This window comes from Carassius carassius, chromosome 13 (genome assembly GCF_963082965.1).
Source record: "Carassius carassius chromosome 13, fCarCar2.1, whole genome shotgun sequence".
NCBI lineage: Eukaryota > Metazoa > Chordata > Actinopteri > Cypriniformes > Cyprinidae > Carassius > Carassius carassius.
The window spans coordinates 603,001-621,747 of record NC_081767.1 but is presented as its reverse complement, the minus strand read 5'-3'; the positions used below and the strand labels follow the sequence as shown (position 1 = coordinate 621,747).

The following is an 18,747-nucleotide window of genomic DNA, read 5'->3' as shown; positions in this document are numbered from 1 at the left end:
CTTTTGAGTGCATTTGCTGTTTTGCGCCTTGTACAGTAGCTATCCTCTGATTAAGGAGAGGTGCGCGCTCTCTCTCTCTCTCTCTCTCTCTCTCTGTCTCTATCTCTCTCTCTCGCCTTCCCCCCACCCTCTCTCTCGTCTTCCTCGTCCCAGTTCAGACTCTATTGGATTGCTCTTCTATCAGTTCTCCGGACTGTACGATGAAAGCCAGACCTCTCGTCATTTTGCGCACCTGCTGCTCTCTGTTCTTTCTTCTTTCGGGTGAGTAAAGATTTGTTGCTGTTTATTGAAATGTTTGTAGAGCGCTGATTTCAAGCGAGAAATGACAGAAATACAAACCAAATGTGCTATTTAGCGCAGTGTTACGTGTAGGGTTTTCAATTATTAATAATTCAAGCCAGTCGCAGGAAAAAGTCCTTTTCTAAAACACGCTGATAAAGTAGCGGGGTAAATTGTCACAATGTAACCTGGCATTAAATCTCTCTTTTTGTAAAAGTGTTTTTATCAGGTCTAAGACACCAAATTCCTAAATAAATACGAATGTTTTTATCATTCATCCCTAGTTCAGTCTAACGTACGCTACTAAAATGTGTCTCATATCAATTCAGGGCGTTCTTACATGTTTTCAGTTGTAATCAGGATCATAGTTAGAGGTTAAATAAGGATAACTGATTTTTTTTCTTTCTTTTTTTCCCTTTGTTTTCTCCCCAGTCATCTCAATGGCAAAAGTCTCTCTATTGATCTGAATGAACCCCTTTGTATATGTTGGATCAAAACGAAATCAAGATATTGCCAAAAGAAGAGAGGTTTTGAATTGATGCTGATTACTATATAATCTGGTGTTATTGCCTGCTTAAGATAAATCACTTAGCTGTATTCTTCATTTGCTAAATTGCTGCTGCATGTGTTGAGGGGCTCTAGCTGGCGCTCCTCTTCTGAAGCAGTGGAGATTCTGTGCTGTAATCAAGGTCTCTGCTCCAGATTCAGGGGTTTGTGGCTCTGAGGCCGAGCACAGGCTCTTCTCAGTCATCTTCTCCAGTTATAACCAGTACATCAGACCGGTGGAGAATGTGTCCGACCCCGTCATCGTCCAGTTTGAAGTGTCCATGTCACAGCTGGTCAAAGTGGTAAGAACAAACGCAGGCTCATTTTCATATTTTACCCCAGTTTCAGATGATTTGAGTGTGCAGTGGGGTCAGACTCTGCTCTCCGTCATTTCTATCAGTCATCTGTTAGACACATGATGAGTTGGCTCTCTTCAGAGAACAAGTGTGATCTCGCATTGATTCTGTGACCTCTGACCTCAGACACGCATCGATCCGTCAGCGTGAATGAGCGTGTGAGCGCATGATCTGGTGAATTTTCAGTCTTCTTCTCATCTCAGTCTCTGAGAACATCTCACTTCTATTAAACACGGTGTCTATAAAGTCTTACTTCCTTCCTCATGTCATTCTTTCTCATTTCTTTTCTCTAGATTGTTTAATTCAACCTGATAATGATAAGGCCTGTGTGATTCAAAAAAAGGCATTTCTGCAATCTCTTTGCATTCAGTCATATCCAATTGTTATGCTCTAAAGATAAGGGAGACTGTCTCATGCTTTTTTGGGGATGGGAACACAAACAACAATATTACAAAGAAAGATTGCAGTATTGAATTGCAGAGAAAGTCTAAATATGAACTTCTGAAATTCTCATCAAGTTTCAAATTTTTTTTGTCTTATATATATATATATATATATATATATATATATATATATATATATATATTTAAAGTGAATATCAATTTAAATTCAACCTTCATATACCAAAATATATTTCAAAATGTATGTCAGTTGCAGGAAAATACATTGCTGATCTTACAGTAGTGTACACGTATGTGTTATATGTTCACATGTTTTGTACACACATTTTTTCTTCAAATGTGACATATTCAGTGTTTTTTTAATAGATATATTATTATAGTTTTTGTTAATATAGTGAATTAGATTTCATTGTTATTTCATTGTTCATTTACGACAAAATATCTTGAATGTATATTTATATTTTTTAAAATAAAGTTTTTTTTTTAGATGTTTAGTATATTTAAAAAATATATAAAATTGGTAAAAAAATTAATTGATAGCAAATATGTTTGGACTTTTTCTGTATACACTTTTTTTTCCCTGTATATGGGATTGTGAGAGTCCAATTTTTTGGAGCGTTTAAGAAAACCCTCAGACGTTGAGCTACGCATGGAGCATGTTTGTGGGCAGCTGGAGGTCCGTGTGCATCATGAAGCTCCTCCAGGCCACGGGACTCAGGTGGTCCTTGAGCACAGCCCATCTGTGAGACACGGAGGCTCGGGTTCGGTCCGCTCACTCCCGCTCACACTGACGCCTGGAGAATGATTGCTTATGACAGCATGTTTCTTCTTCAAGCTCTAAAATATTAACCTAGAGATGTGTTCATTCGGCCGCAGGTGATTTGTCTGCGACTCTTAGAGACTCTCTTTTCCTTTTTTTTCCCACAGGATGAGGTGAACCAGATCATGGAGACCAACCTTTGGCTGCGACATGTAAGCACATGCATTATTCACGCACATCCAAAGGTCATTAATTCATTTAGATAATTGATCACAGTTGTATTCACAATCTTTGCGGTAACTGTTTACAGTGATTGGTGCAGCAGATGGATTTGATTCCCAGTGGAATGCAGATCTGAGATTTTGAAAAGACATGATAATGAGTAATGAATGGGAAGAAACAATATGAGAAACTTATAAAGGATACCATAGCCCCATTAAGACAAGTCTTTCCACTTTATTGACAATCCTGATTCAGATTAGTGATGGTAGATTTCAGATCAGCAATAAAACGTGCATTTGATTTACAGAACATGCATTAATGAATTCATTAATTAAGAAAGTGCTGTGGTTCATTGAGGAAGGTGACGTTAAATGGGTGAAAACTAAAAAGTTCCTGACAACAAGTTTAATTTGTTGCTTGCTTTAGATCAGTGACGATTATATATAATGATAGAGAGTTGAATACAGAATGCAGATAATTAAGAATTTGATGGAGGATTTTAATTAAATATTGGATTTTTCTCACGCTGCACTCAGTTATTGGTCCGAGCTGATGAACGGTAAGGGGTTTCTGGCTCCAAAAAGTTTTAAAACCCCACGGTTTAGATTATATTATTATATTCATATAGGAATTTGGTGAACTACTGTATACATTGGACTGTGATCTCATTTTGGTTTCCAGATGTCTAATTGTCTGATATTTTTTACTACCCTGAAGATTGGAAATGGTCTACTTAAACAAGACAGCTTTAGATCTCAGAAGTTGTTAAGAGAGTGATCATAAGGAGAGTAACAATTGTGACCTCCTATTGAATGAATCATTCAGTTAATTAATGATTAAATGGCAAATCATTAATCCCATTTAATCAAGCTAACTTAATACAAACACTGCATGTACTGACAGCATCAGTTCTATTAAATGTGCCTTTAGTTGGCATTGCCTCCCTTAACTATATTAAACAGGGCAAACGGGATGTGTGTGTCCTAAGTGACTCCTCTCATCTCTGTGATGACGGACTTTGCTGTTGTTTTGCCAGAAGAGAGTCTGGAGAATAATAAATGAGAGCATGGCTTAGGGCCGCATCTTTGAAACACACTCATCATCTGATAGTAGCCATTTGTTTAGTCTGTGTGTTTGCTGTAACCCTGACATACTTTGTGTAACACAACATGATAACTCGCTTTCATATTTTGTGCATACAAACCCACCAAACTAAAATTGGTGTAAAAAAAAACACAAAACAAACCTTTACAGCAACACTTTACTTGATTCATATATATATACTGTATATATATATATATATATATATATATATATATATATACAGACACAGTGGGTGTGGTGTCAGGCCTCTGAGAGGCTTTTAGGCAAGGCAAGTTTATTTATATAGAACATTTCGTACACAATGGTAATTCAAAGTGCTTTACATAAAAGAAAGTAAAATAATAATGAAGAAAAATTAAAACAAGAATACTTATTTAAAATGAATTTAAAACAGTTAGAAAAAGATTTTACATAAAATAAAATAAAAAATATGAAAATAGAGTGCAATCAGTTCGGACATTGCAAAGTGCTCATTCAATAAATGCACAGCTAAACAGATGAGTTTTAAGTCTAGATTTAAATGCGACTAGTGTTTTAGCACATCTGATCTCTTCTGGAAGCTGATTCCAACTGCGGGCGGCATAAAAAAAGTAAAGGCTGACTCCCCTTGTTTTGTGTGAACCCTTGGTATTTCTAACTGACTCGATCCTAATGATCTGAGTGGTCCGTTAGGCTAATATTCAGTGAGCATATCTGAAATATATTTCGCTCCTAGGTCATTTAGTGACTTATATACGAGTAAAAGTACTTTAAATCAATCCTAAATGTAACTGGGAGCCAGTGTAAGGACCTGAGGACTGGTGTGATATGCTCAGATTTTCTGGTTCTAGTCAGAATCCTGGCAGCAGCGTTCTGGATGAGCTGCAGCTGTCTAATGGTCTTTTTGGGAAGGCCGGTGAGGAGCCCATTACAATAGTCCACCCTGCTGGTGATAAAGGCATGAACAAGTTTCTCCAAGTCTTGGCTGGAAACAATGTTTTTGAGATGATAGTATGCTGATTTAGTTACTGCTTTGACATGACCACTGAAGTCCGGGGCGCGAGAGGCGGCGGCTTCTTCTAGTGGCCACATCCTGCTCGTTGGCCGCGGCGCTTGCAGGGGATGGACAGCCCGGCATTCTGGCCCCTCGGCCGTGTAAACGGGTGCAGTTCTCCTCTGGACCACGGGTCCGGCAGCTCACATCTCTGGTGGCGCGGGAATCCCACAACGCACCCTTCCTGTACCCACAAGGAAACCAGTGTGCATGCACAGGGAAGAGGCCAGTCTCTCGAGGAGAGGCACGTTGGGCTTTTAAACAGCGGCGGTGATGAGGCTCCATTTACATCAGGTGTGCCCCATCACGCGCCACCAGCCCTGACTCGTCCATTACCCCTCTTCTCTCACACACCCACTCCTGTCGGGAGCCTGGTGAAGGGCGGTGATTTAGGACGGGGTTCCGATGACAATCCGGAGGAGGCAGCTGACTTGTCACAATATATATATATATATATATATATATATATATATATATATATAATGGATTTTTCAAGCATCTTTAATTCATTAATAATTCCTTGTAATGCACCTTGTTGTATGATCTCAATAATTGTAACTCCATTTATAATACTATTCATACTATACCTTGTCTCCGGCGGAAGTCCTCGATCAGCAACCGATCCAGAAAATCCTGAGCTGGAACCCAATTCCTCTCCTCTAGACCGTAACCCTCCAAGTCCATCAAGTATTGGAAACCCCTGCAATGACGATGAACTTCTAGTAATCTCCTAACCGAATAGACAGAAGAAACATCCACTAGACGAGGGGGAGTGGGGGTAGGAGATTAAATGTTGGCATTAAGGGTAGATCTGAAAACAGATTTAGCCCTGGATACATGAAAAACAGGGTGCACCTGACCAAGGACGGGAGACAACTTAAGCCGTACTACATCTGGATTAAGGACCCTGGTGATCTGGTATGGACCAATTAACCTAGGCGTTAACTTGCGAGAGACAGCCTTGAGAGGCAGGTCCTTGGAAGACAGCCATACCTTCTGACCACAGACATAGCGGGGTGCTGGAATCAGGTGATGATCAGCCGCTGCGCTTTGGTCCATCTGGATGCCTGGACCAAGGCATTCCTAGCCTTCTTCCAGACACAACGACATCTCTGGACAAAGGCTAGGATAGACGGTATCACACAGAAGGTAGATAACTAACAGAACATTTGAACGGTGACATACCTGTGGATGCTACTGGAAGTGTATTTTTGGAGTACTCAATCCAAGTGAGCTGTTGGCTCCAAGTGGCAGAATTGCGGGATGCCAGGCAGCAGAGAATTTAATTGGTCAAAGAAGAGTGCCCAGCGTACCTGGCACGAACTCAGTCTTTTGGCCAAACAGACATATTCTAAGTTTTATGATCCATCCAGACCAAGAAGGGCTGCACAGACCCCTCCAACTAGTAACATCACTAACCCAAGGCTTACCTAACTGCAAGCAGCAATGTCGTAATTACATTCAGCTGGGTTGAGGCGATGGGAGCAATATGCACAGGGGTGCACCTTCACATCCTTAAAGGAATGCTGGGACAAGACTGCACCTACCCTAAACTCAAAGGCCTCCTGACCCTTACCACTCCAGGTGAATGATGAGCACCATTAAGGTACCATTCACCTGGAGTGCTCAGACTCAGGAGGCCATTTTTAGGTGAGCGCCATTAAGGATGCAGCTACCTGGCCAAAGTTCCTGATGAATTGCCGGTAAAAGTTGGTGAAGCCCAAAAAATGATGCAGAGTCTTCCTGGAGTTGGGGACTGGCCTCTCGGCGACATCCTCAACCTTGGCCGGATCCCATTTAATCACCCCAGCTGACACAAACAAAGTCAAGGAACGAGACCGACTTGGCATGGATCTCGCACTTTTCCACCTTGACATAAAGCCTGTTTTCCAGCAGCTGCTGGAAGACCTGGTGCACGTGCCGAGTGTGTACCTGAAGAGATGGAGAAAAGATGAGAATATCATCAAGGTACACAAAGACAAACTGGTTAATCATGTCTCCCAACACACTATTTACCATACTCTGGAAGACAGCAGGAGCATTAGTAAGCCTCAGCGGAAGGACCAGGTATTCATAATGTCCTGTAGGGGTAATGAAGGCTCTCTTCCACTCATCGCCCTCACAAATATGGATTAGATGATAGGCATTTTGGAGGTTTAACTTAGTAAAGATGTTGGATCCTGCAAGAGTTCAAAGGCAGATGACATAAATGGAAAGGGGTACCTGTTCTTAACAGTAATGCCATTAAACCCTCGGTAATCAATGCAAGGATGCAGAATGAAGAAGAACTTTACGCCAGCATGAGAAGACGAGTGGCGAAGGAGACTGGCTTTTATGGATTATTTAATGTATTTGTTCATATACTCTCGTTCAGGCTCTGACAGGGAAAAGAGATGACCCTGGGGCGGAGAAGTGCCTTGCTGGACTTGCTGAAAACCAGCTGCAGATCACGGTACTCCCCCAGGTGAGATCAGCTACCTCAACCGGCAACACAGGAGGCACAGACACAGAAGAAGAGGCAGCAACTATGCAACACACATGCCAAGACTGACTGCAAGACGCAATCTGGCTGCGGGACCGATCTACATGAGGGCTGTGCTGAGCCAACCAAGGGTACCCCAGAACAAGGCATAGTATATGTGGACCTCAGGAGTAACAGCACAACTGACTCATGGTGATTTCCCAACACAACAAGACTTAACAGGGGGTGGTGTGGATGACAGTGGCTACTGGCTGGCCAGAGAGGCCCCAGACAGTGACAGGAGAGGAGAGGGTGATGGCAGGGATGCCCCAGCTTTTGGCTGTGCTGCAGTCCACAGGAAGCTGGCTTCAGCACCAGAATCAAGTAAGGACTTGCAGGAGTGGGTGGAGTCTTGGTTTACTGATGGTGGCAGAGAGTTGGGTGCAAGATAAGAGGGGAGATAAGAGAGGAAGTGCCCACCAGGACTCACCAGTTGACTAGTGGGCCTTGTCATTTAAAGGACACGATTAAGCGAAATGGCCCGGGATTCCACAATAGACAACTCAACTCAAGTTGCTAGATTGATAAAGCCCTCCAGGTTTTTGGGTTGATCGTGTGTAGCTGTCTCATCCTGGATTTTAAAGTTAAGCCCCTCCCAAAACATAACCCGCAGTGCCCCCTCATTCCAGTCACAATAGGCTGCTAGAGTCTTAAATTGGAAAGCATATTCGGTCACGGAACAGCCTCCTTGATGGAGCTAATTTGGATACAGCTTTATCCCCCTTAACAGAGCAATCAGAAAGCCTTTTCATTTCACTGCAAAACTCCTCAAAGTCTGTGCAGAAGTGGGCTTTTGCATCCCAAATGGCAGTCCCCCTATTGGAGTCTTTCCAATCAGCAGGGTAATGATGTAAGCAACCTATTACCATTCTTTAGCATATCTGCGTGCTTGCAGTGTGAACACAAGCGCACACTGAGATATAAATGCCCGACATGAACTCAAATTTCCATCATACAAGGGTGGGTTGTTGGCGTGTGGCTTGGGCTCATGGTCGCAGTGAGAGAGAGATAGGGGAACCACAACAAAACGAGGACAACAAAACGTCTTGGATTTCGCGGAAGCAGCCACTTAATTCAGCCATTTGGGCAGTGAGGGTCTCTACCACCTGAGTGGTGGACGAGAGCTGGATGGCTTGGTGGCCGAGGAGAGCTTCTTGATAAGCAATAGCCAATCAAACAAACTCCTCACCTGCTGGATCCATCTGTTGGTCAGTCCGAACTGTCAAAAACAAGACTGGGATCCAACAGCAGGTGAAACAAAAAAAAATAATGTTTATTGAAAACCAAGAAAGTCAATTAGTCAGCCATATAGCAAAACCATCAGCAATCAGTCATCAGCAATCAGCAGTGAAGAGAGGTAGCGAGCCAGCAATTGAGCAGAGAAGAATCGGATGGGGCTGCTGTGAAGACATAGGCATTTGTAACGAATTAAAACTCCATAATCATCGGGAAGAAGGAGGCGGGAACCGGCAGACAATCAAATAAGATTTAATAATGACAAAAGAAATACAAAACAGCGCATCAGCCCCTCACGGACAACTGACGCGCACAAATAAAAAGCAAAACACAAAATAAAACCCAGACCTGGTCCACTCTCGTCCTTCTCTGTCGTCGCTCCTGTTTTATATCCCTCCATCTCCTCCGTGGGACTCGAGACTGGTGGGTCGAGCAGGTGTCGCTCATTTCCAATCACTCCACCGGCCTCGCTCCTGTTCCCAGGTCTCTCGGCCCCGCCCCACTCGTCACATACCCCCATCGCCCCTCGCAGAGACTGCGCTCTACCCCCAACCAACCCCCCCCCACCCCCCCCCCCCTCCGGGGGGACCGCTCACGGTGACCTGCGGGAACCTGGGGGTAGGACAGACAGGCGAGAGAAAAGGAGATGGAAGGAGGAGCGACAGAGACGAGAGAGGGGAGCTCCTGTTCCCATGTTTCTCGGCCCCGCCCCACTCGTCACAGCATTCAAGCAGAGATAGCTAAGGTAGTGACCTGACCAGAATCCTAGAGGGGCAGGTGGGTAAAAAGGAGGGAAGACAAAAACAGGAACACCAGACCGACTAGACTGGAAAAATAAACAAAACTAGACGTGGTCAGAAACACGATTGAGATTATCTAAGCTTAAAAACAACGCTTGTGGAATGACACAAGACAGCAAACAGGGCAAGGGCATGGTAAAGGGAAGATAATGAGGACAAAACAGGGTGCAGGTTAGGGGGAATTAGCTTACAGGGATAACAAGAGGGGCGGCAGAGTAAACATCACGATGACATTGGAGCACATGGCGAGCCGTCAAAACAAAAGGCCATGTGCTCCAGGACAACAAAGCCTCGGCAGACCCCACCGAGATTGTGACATAATGTACTGTAGGAAACAATGCATTCTAGGCAATATTACAACACATTCTGAATATCTTTATAATGCATTATACATAAAGGCTTTAAGTAAATTGTCAAAATAAATAATTGCCAGTAAAATTCCAGTGAACTTGAAATTCTGAAGTTGAAAAGCTGCAACTGTATTTTCTTGCTAAATGTTCTCCAGTAATCTTTGAAAACTATGTAAGCCCATTTCTGCCACTGAATAAAAAACTGTTGTAGCTTTTTTTTTTTATTGTAGTTTTATCGCACAGTTTTGACTTTTGTCTCAGAACTGCATGATATAAACTTGGAATTGCATTTTATAAAGGCAGAATTGCGAGATATAGTCAAAAAAAGTTAGAATAATGAGATTAAAAAGTTGCAATAACATTTTATATTTTTATTCAGTGGCGGAAACATAGTTTTTCTGTGTGTTTCTACTTTTTTGTAGATTTGGAACGATTATAAGCTCAGATGGGATCCTAAGGATTTTGGAGGTGTAGAGTTCATCCGTGTGCCGTCCAAGAAGATTTGGAAACCAGACATTGTGTTGTACAACAAGTAAGTGATCTGGTCTGATCCTTGTTTGGATATTGACCTCGTCAGTCCTTCATGATCTGTTTCTGTTTTCAAACCGCAGTGCAGTTGGAGATTTCCAGGTGGACGACAAAACGAAAGCTCTTCTACGATACAACGGAGATGTCACCTGGATCCCTCCGGCCATCTTCAAGAGCTCCTGCAAGATCGACGTCACCTTCTTCCCGTTCGACTATCAGAACTGCACCATGAAGTTCGGCTCGTGGACCTATGACAAAGCCAAGATCGACCTGGTGCTGATCGGCTCCACCATCAACCTGAACGATTTCTGGGAAAGCGGTGAATGGACCATCATCGACGCTCCCGGATACAAGCACGACATCAAGTACAACTGCTGCGAGGAGATCTACACGGACATCACGTACTCGATCTACATCCGTCGGCTGCCACTCTTCTACACCATTAACATGATCATTCCCTGTCTGCTCATCTCCTTCCTGACTGTTCTGGTTTTTTATCTCCCTTCCGACTGCGGAGAGAAGGTGACCTTGTGCATTTCCGTTCTCCTCTCCCTCACGGTGTTCCTCCTGGTCATCACTGAAACCATCCCATCCACGTCTCTCGTCATCCCTCTGATTGGAGAGTACCTGCTTTTCACCATGATATTTGTGACTCTGTCCATCGTGATCACTGTGTTTGTGCTCAATGTGCATTACCGCACACCTAAGACGCACACCATGCCCGGTTGGGTGCGGCACGTCTTCCTCAGTCTGCTCCCTCAGGTCATGTTCATGAAGCGGCCTGAGAAAGACCCAGAGAGGAAGACCAGATCCTGCACTCTTCACACTCCAGGTCTGGTTTCCACAAAACTGTCACGCCGGGCTCCTCTGCTCCTGTGCACCACTGAGCTCAACAAACTAAGTGAGGCGTCCAAAACGGCATCCAAGACGGTGCCCAGCTTTCTGTGTCGAGAAGGCCGATGTACGTGCTGCTGGAATCAACATGGCACCAACGTCTCCAGCGAAGGAGCAGAGGACGGAGGAGGAGGGAGTCCGTGCTCCAGCTCTGAGTCTCTGGACGCAGGCGTTCTGTGCTTGTCGCCACAGGTCAGAGATGCCATAGAGAGCATCAAGTACATTGCAGAGAACATGAGGCTACAGAACGAGGCCAAGGAGGTGAGAGAACCGACTTCAATTAATGATTCATTGTTATTGATAACTTTTTATTCCTAGGTCCTCAGTATTTAGTGTTAAACAAGCAAGGGAACCTGAAAGGAAAAATAACTACAATCAACTACATACTTTAACTCTGTAAAGCCTAACTTAGGGAATAATAGTCAGAAATTCAAATTTTATAAAATTAACCTTTAGACAAAATCAAAAAAATATATATATATACTTTGTATGTGCTTTTCCTTGAGTATCATATTTTCTCCATCAGGCTTCATTTACAGTGCTTATTTTATTCACAACTCTCAGAAAAATGTTGATATTTATGATAAAATTCTGATGCTTGTAATGTAAATCAATGAGATCTTTACAACAGTAGAGCAGATACTGACATAAAATGATCTAAATATGAGTCTGTGCTCTATATCTCCAGTAATGTGTGTCAGTGAGATGAGATGTAAATGATCCGCACATATAACACAGTGATGGAGAGCTGAAGAAATCAAGGCTCCTCAGAAGATGTGAGATGTTCTGGAGGCTTGTGAAGATCATTCCTCCGCTGAGGAACAGTGAAAGTAAAGCTTCTGGAAACAAACGCTCCTCAAAAGATCCCGAGGATCAGATTTGAGACTCTAAAACATGATTGATGGAGAATCAAGTAAAGCTGAGCTGCTTCAGTCCAGTAAGAGTTCATCTGGAGATATAACTGACCTTATTCTTCTGACCTTTACTTGATCAAAATTACTCAAGATTTGACACCAGAAGAAGCAGCTGAAGCTGGACATTTGTACAATTACACTAAAAGAGCTTTGACTAGATAAAAAACTCATGACAGAAGGCATGGATGAAATTGTGTGTGAAACAGTAGAGTTTAAACATTTTGAAATATGATCCATAGTTCATGTCTTGCTCTTCCAACCCTTGTGTTTAAAGGTCCAGGATGACTGGAAGTATGTGGCGATGGTGATTGACAGGATCTTTCTGTGGGTGTTTGTCCTTGTGTGCATTCTGGGTACAGCTGGACTCTTCCTGCAGCCGCTGCTGATGGCCGAGGACATGTGATGCCTTCACAAGCACAGAACATTTTCATAGTCAGAACCTAATTTTCAGAAACCTTAACTCAGCATTTTTATGTATTTTTTTTAATTATGTTTCATTTTAGAGCAGAAAAGACATCTGTTTACAGGTTGGTTGACTCTGGGACTTTTAAGAGATCAAATGGAGCAGCTAAAATGAGGATCATTATCGACTTTCAAGAAGATTTCTAAGTACCCACCCGATGGCTTAGTGTCCTCTTTTGTCAATTTCTATTTCCATCAAAGTCATGCAACCCAGCTGCATTATATAAAGCTAAAAAACATTTGGCCAATGTCTGAATGGAATATTTGGCCTGTAGATGGAGTGTTAGAGAAGAGTATTCAAGTGTCTTAAAGGAATAGTTCACCCAAAAATGAACATTTATTCACCCTTGAGTTGTTTCTCTCTTTTTTTCTCTTTTTTTTTTGAAGAATGAGCACACAGGTCTTTTTTTTGTGTCTGTTTCACAGTTCACAGTAAGCTCCAAATTGACAAGAAAAAAAGCAACATAAAAGTAGTTTGTACAAACTTGTTTCTTTCCTCGATGATAAACAGTGTAAAAATACAGTTGCTCTCTGCTAATCTTCTCCTCTAGTCAGCTTTAGCCTATATAACTCATGAATGAATCGGTTCAGTTCATGAAAGAATTGTACAATCCATTCAAGTCCTGGTAATGAAAAGAGTTGCAAGAATATTCTGGTTCTGGTTTTGTGCTCCATGAAAATAAAATATAATAATATATAATATTGATTTTTGAATGAATTATCCCTTCAAATCTGACTGTCTGTAAACTCACACATTTCTTCATGAGATATGGCTGCTGTTTAGTGTTCACGTATGATCATTGTTTTACATAAAAATATCTATCAAAAACACTTGGCAGGCATCTTAAAAATACTGATTTGAGCAAAGTCACAATCTCCTTGTGTGAGTGTTGTGTACTTTCAGGTAAAAAGCACCACCTAGTGGATAGTTTGAGCAAGTCCCTGGTGAAAAGACTAGATGATTCTGTGTAGTTCAGTAATGGGTCTCTAAACAGTAGTGGGTAGTGGGTGTCCGCTCTCTTTACATGTTCATATGTTCTCAGTGTATGATGTTAAACCTTGATGCACATTTTCAGCTTTCTGAGGAATCCTGCAAATAAAGAAAGACTGACAACTATGAAGGTCTTCTGTTCTACTGTCACCAAAGTTGGCTGACTAAAATGATTTACCTTCAGTCTTGTGAGAATTTCAGTGTTGTAGCTACAAATCTTCCCCGGGCTGCTTTGACATCGATCAAAAGCAGTAACATTTTTATAACACACTGTAAATTACTGTCATGCACCTGAATCTCCTTTACTGGTAATTAACATAGCTTGCATGAAGCAATAAACCAAATCAGTTGTCCCTATCAGTGACATTTAGACTTGATATGATGCAATCTTAGAGCCAAAAATAAATGAACATATTGACAACTTATTAGCAACCCTTTTAATAATAGCAACACTGTGTTGTATTCAATTGCATCTTCATTTGTACTGCACATCCTCACCAAGCAGAAAGCTCTTAATCCAAGGCTTTCTAACTTTCAAATGTTAGGATCTTCCTTAAGGCTATTTCACACTTAACGAAAATGTTTAGTGCAATGAAGATTTAAATAGAAACAACTGATTCCTGTGAACCTCTTCCCACTTCAGTAAAAGGGTCTCATTTTATTTTCATCATCGGGTGATGAAACACACCATCAGATTATTCAGTTTATTATTGTTGAACCGGCATGATGAAAACATGTTACTTAAGCAAAAACAAAACAGACATCTTTAGTTTATGAAGAACTCAATGGGGAAAACCATCGGGCCTTTAACTAAGTCACATCAAATATACTTAGGCACTAAAGTCTAAAACCTTTGCTGTTATGCATTTGAATGTTGAATGTTTTCCAAATCTGTGCACATGGACTAGCATAACAAAAAGCATAACATGGTGTTACACAAACTGAAATCACAGTGAACAAAACCACAGAACATAATTTTGCATATTGCTACTAGGGCTGTCGCTGTAACCACAATATTGTAATACCGTGCTATTAACAAGCAAACCGCAGAGGAATGAAAGAACCGCAGCAGCCACAATTTTTGTGTGTTTTCTTTTTTTGTAAGGTTATACTCTTCTCATTTTACACTTCATGCATGTGGACTGAATATTAAACAAGTCAGTAGGCTAATGATAACATAATGTGTACCATTTACATTTAGCTGACGCTTTTATCCAAAGCGACTTACAATTGCTATATATGTCAGAGGTCGCACGCCTCTGGAGCAACTAGGGGTTAAGTGTCTTGCTCAGGGACACATTGGTGTCACACAGTGAATTTGAACCCGGGTCTCTCACGCCAAAGGCATGTGTCTTATCCACTGCGCCAACACCACCCCACATGATGTATACCATGATGTACCATGATGCTGATTTGTACAGGGGCTCCATAGATTGCACTTAACAAGCCTAAACAGACAGTGAATGAGAGAGAGATCGACTGAGCCTGTGTGATTACTTGCGTCTGTCCTCCGAGCCGAGTCATATTTGTGAAAATAGGTTGTCATGTTCAAGGAAAGCAAAAGCATCTTAGCATCGACACACTGCTGGTCAGTTGAGCCTTCTAAAGTGGCACTCAAATTGATTTCAACAGCGTGTTTCATTACGTCTCTCTTTGAATGAATGAATCAACATTTTTGAACGTGTCTTTGAATGACAGTCACTTTCCAACACCTTGTGGTGCAACAATCTAACTGCACTGACCGACAGCCCGTCTAGAACGAGCGCAGGTGTTAATATCAATAGAAAGTCTCTTGTCCAGTCAGATTAGAACATACGATTCGACCTAACTGTTATACATATAGGATAACAATAGATCATGTTCTGTTATGTCGACCGTTATTTTTTCACCCTCTTCTGTTTACTGCACTTTCTGTTTCAATGATACTTGGTTTCGATTTATTGTTTTCTGAATATGACTTCGTTAGTGTCACACCCCTGGACTCATTGTGCTTTCTCTCCATGTGTTCCTTTCCCCATGTGCTCCAGTATGACCTTTCTGTCAGCGAGTCTTCCTTTGATTGTCAATAATGTTCAGGTGTGTGTCAGTAATTATCCTCATTAAAGTGCCCCTTATAAGCTGTATTCTGTTTAGTCTTTGGTTGTCCAGTATTAAGTTGAGTTCGTCTGATGTGTACGTGTGTCCTTATCTCTTTGGATTAATAAAGCCTTTTTGAACTTCATCTTCATTCTTGTTCACTATGGAAGCATATGGGTAGCAATATTCAATTTGGAATGTAATATGCAAAATGACAATGCAATATGTAAAATGGCAATGCATTTCTGTATTTACATTTACATTTTCCAATACATTTTTGCCACGTTTGGTGCAAAATAAAAATTAAATTACATAATTTTAATTTGCCATTTCACACACTAGTTTTAATATGTAAAATGAATACTAATTTTAATGCTTTATAAGTTGCAAAATTGAAATGAAAATGTATTACAGAAATGATTAGATATGTATAACATGTTCAAGCAAAAACTGTGGCAAAAGTATCATTCAAATGCTATTTTTCTTAATTGCATTAACACTCACAGTCAAGACACTTACAATTGCATTTTCATTCAATGTCCCGCAATGAATGTAGCAAAATCCAATGTGCACATTGAAAATGCATTCCGAGCAGATCACGTCTCCGCCCCCTTCCGCCATGTCAATCACTACGTGAACAAGGCGGGGCTTGCAGAAGGTCTGAGACTCAAATCTCAAGAAGAGGATTCAAGTGAGAGAACATGGACAAGACAGTTGGGGTCCGTGTAAGTTTTGATCATTTCGGTTTATGGCTTCAATATTTCATTCACACTTCTGGGCAGAGCTGAAACGCTGCTTTCATCTGATTGGTTGAATCGCTCCACCTTCAGCTCGGTGTTTTCATTCTTTCAGACAGAATAAGAGTCAGTACGAGTGAAGCACTGTAATTTCTGAAACCACCACTCACTGTTAATAAGCATAATATCTACACTTAGATACAGGTTAACACCTGATGGCATTTCTTCTGGGCTTTTGAATTACAACAAATGTGTTTTAGAAACACACGGTTATAACAGCCAGAGAAAACACAAAGACAGAAGTCAAGGGTCAAGAGCCCAAATAAACCAAACACTGATCTCTAACATGGTTACTTCAAATGAAACAATAAATCAACATCTAAACCTTAGTTCATTTTCAATAAGATCTTCTGTAGACGTCTGACAGAAATAAAGTCAGTCTGGTAATTAATAAGTGCAGCTGGTGATGCGTTTTGTGGGGTTGTTTAATCAGATCTTAAGAGATTTCATGTATTTTATTTCAGTTGATTTCATCTAAGGCTGTGTCTGAAGTCAGTTGTAGTAGTTCTTGTGTTTCTCTTTTCTTCAGTGATTCTGTTTGTTAACAGCAGCTGTTCATCACCAATTCTCAATCAGCACTTAGTTAATCACTTAATCAATTGAATGCAAAGTTTCAAAACTTACATGGTTTAAATCAAGGCAATCTGTTTACTCAAACGGTTTGAGTTAAGTTAACTTGTCGGGTTTTACAGTGTGGGTTAAAGAGGAATGTGATTTTCTGTTTGGCAAGATGTTGTTGAAGCTCTTGACTACAATTTGTTAAGGCCTCTCTTAGCTCTCTCTCTCCACCCTGGAAATTAGTGCCCTGGTCAGATAGCAGTTCAGTGCAATAAATCTTCTCAGAGCCATAAGAAAGGAATCTGTGTCTATAGATGTGAGCAGCTAAATGTGTACACATCGAGTCGTGAGACACTTGAAGATTATGCCCCATCTTTTTTCACAGCGTCTGCCTATCTTGATTTGTAAGGGCCCAAAACAATCCATACCTGTGCTGTAAAAGGGAGGTTTGTGGAGTCTCAGACGTGTTGGAGGTAAATCAGACATTTTAGGGACCTCAGGTTTTGCCTTCCACTTACGACATTCTATGCAGTTGTGTTGGAATTTTCGAACTGCCTCACGACCTCGGAGTATCCACACATTTCTCCTCAATTCAGCAAATACTCGTTTCGGTCCTGGGTGACACAACTTACTGTCGTAGTCTTGTATGAGTAGTTTGGTTGCCGGGTGGTGAGGATCCAGAACTATTGGGTGGATTGTCTGGAGTTCTAGACCTTCAGCCCTACGTAGACGTCCTCCAACACGTATAAGCTGACTGGATTCATCAAACTCTGGGGCCAGAGTAAGCAAGCGGCTTGTGGTGGAGACAGGCTTACCAGCTCTCAGTTGTTCATATTCCTCAGGGAAGCTGTTTCGTTGGATACTTTGAAAGATGAGATTTTCTGCCATCACATAATCTTTAGCTGTAGGTGAGCTGGATTGGTTTGAGTCACTTTGACTGTGCTGGACTGTGGCTCCAACTAGATCTTTCCAGGAACTGTACTCACTGGGTTCTACGGGATTGGACATTCTTGAGACACCACAGAATACACTTTTCCTCTTTTCCCCCTCATCATCAGGGGTTTTAAAGGTTGGCCTAGCTGGCCACTCAGATTCAGCTTGTAGTAAGAATGGTGGACCTTGACTCCATCTGTTTGGTGTTGTAAGCTCTATTAAGCTGCGCCCCCTTGTGAGATCATCTTCTAGTAGCTTTGAAAGTTGGGCACCAATAAGTGCTGCACATAGCTCAAGTCTTGGAACAGTTTGTTTGCGTTTGGGGGCAACTTTAGATCTGGCCATCAGGAATGCAAGCTGAATTTTGCCCTGTTCATCTTCAGTTCTGAGTCATGCCACAGAACCATATGCTTGTTATGAAGCATCACAGAAGATATGAATTTGTCTTGTGACATTGGGTTTGTCCATATCTTCTGAATCATAGCACCGTGGAAGTGTAACTTCAGAAAGGATGGGGAGCTCATTCTCCCACTCGTTCCAGGCTTTCAATAGGTCTGTTGGCAACAGGGGGTCATCCCAATCTCTTTGTTTGTTCCACAACTGTTGGATCAGAATTTTAGCACGTGAGGTGAAAGGCAGAATGAATCCCAGAGGGTCATATTGGCTTGCTGTGACCTTATAAATGTGCCGCAGAGTGGGTGTGGTTTTTGGTACTGGGCGGTGTTTGTAACCGAGGATGTCTGCATCATAATTCCATCTCAAGCCAAGAGTGGATTCCTGTGGTTCGACCTTGTCATGTGATAGCCAAAGCTCAATGCGGTTTGAACGAGCCTCTTTGGGAAGGTGATCAATGACATTTGGCATGTTGCAGGCCCATTGACGAATTTCAAACCCACCACTACTAAGAAGGCTACGCAAACCATCCACCAACTGTTTGGCATCATCTGGGAACCTTACACTCTTGAGGCAGTTGTCTACATAAAAGT

The 18,747-nt window shown here is 41.8% G+C and overlaps 1 protein-coding gene across 1 annotated transcript; it reads left to right on the top strand.

Annotated features, from left to right (window-relative positions):
- Positions 1-144: 144 nt before the first annotated feature.
- Positions 145-12,726, top strand: chrna3 (cholinergic receptor, nicotinic, alpha 3). Its single transcript, XM_059564506.1, has 6 exons — positions 145-261; positions 982-1,127; positions 2,510-2,554; positions 10,031-10,140; positions 10,220-11,291; positions 12,219-12,726. The coding sequence occupies exons 1-6, from the start codon at positions 201-203 to the stop codon at positions 12,345-12,347; spliced, it is 1,563 nt and encodes a 520-aa protein (XP_059420489.1). The 5' UTR covers positions 145-200; the 3' UTR covers positions 12,348-12,726.
- The last annotated feature ends 6,021 nt before the right edge of the window (positions 12,727-18,747 follow it).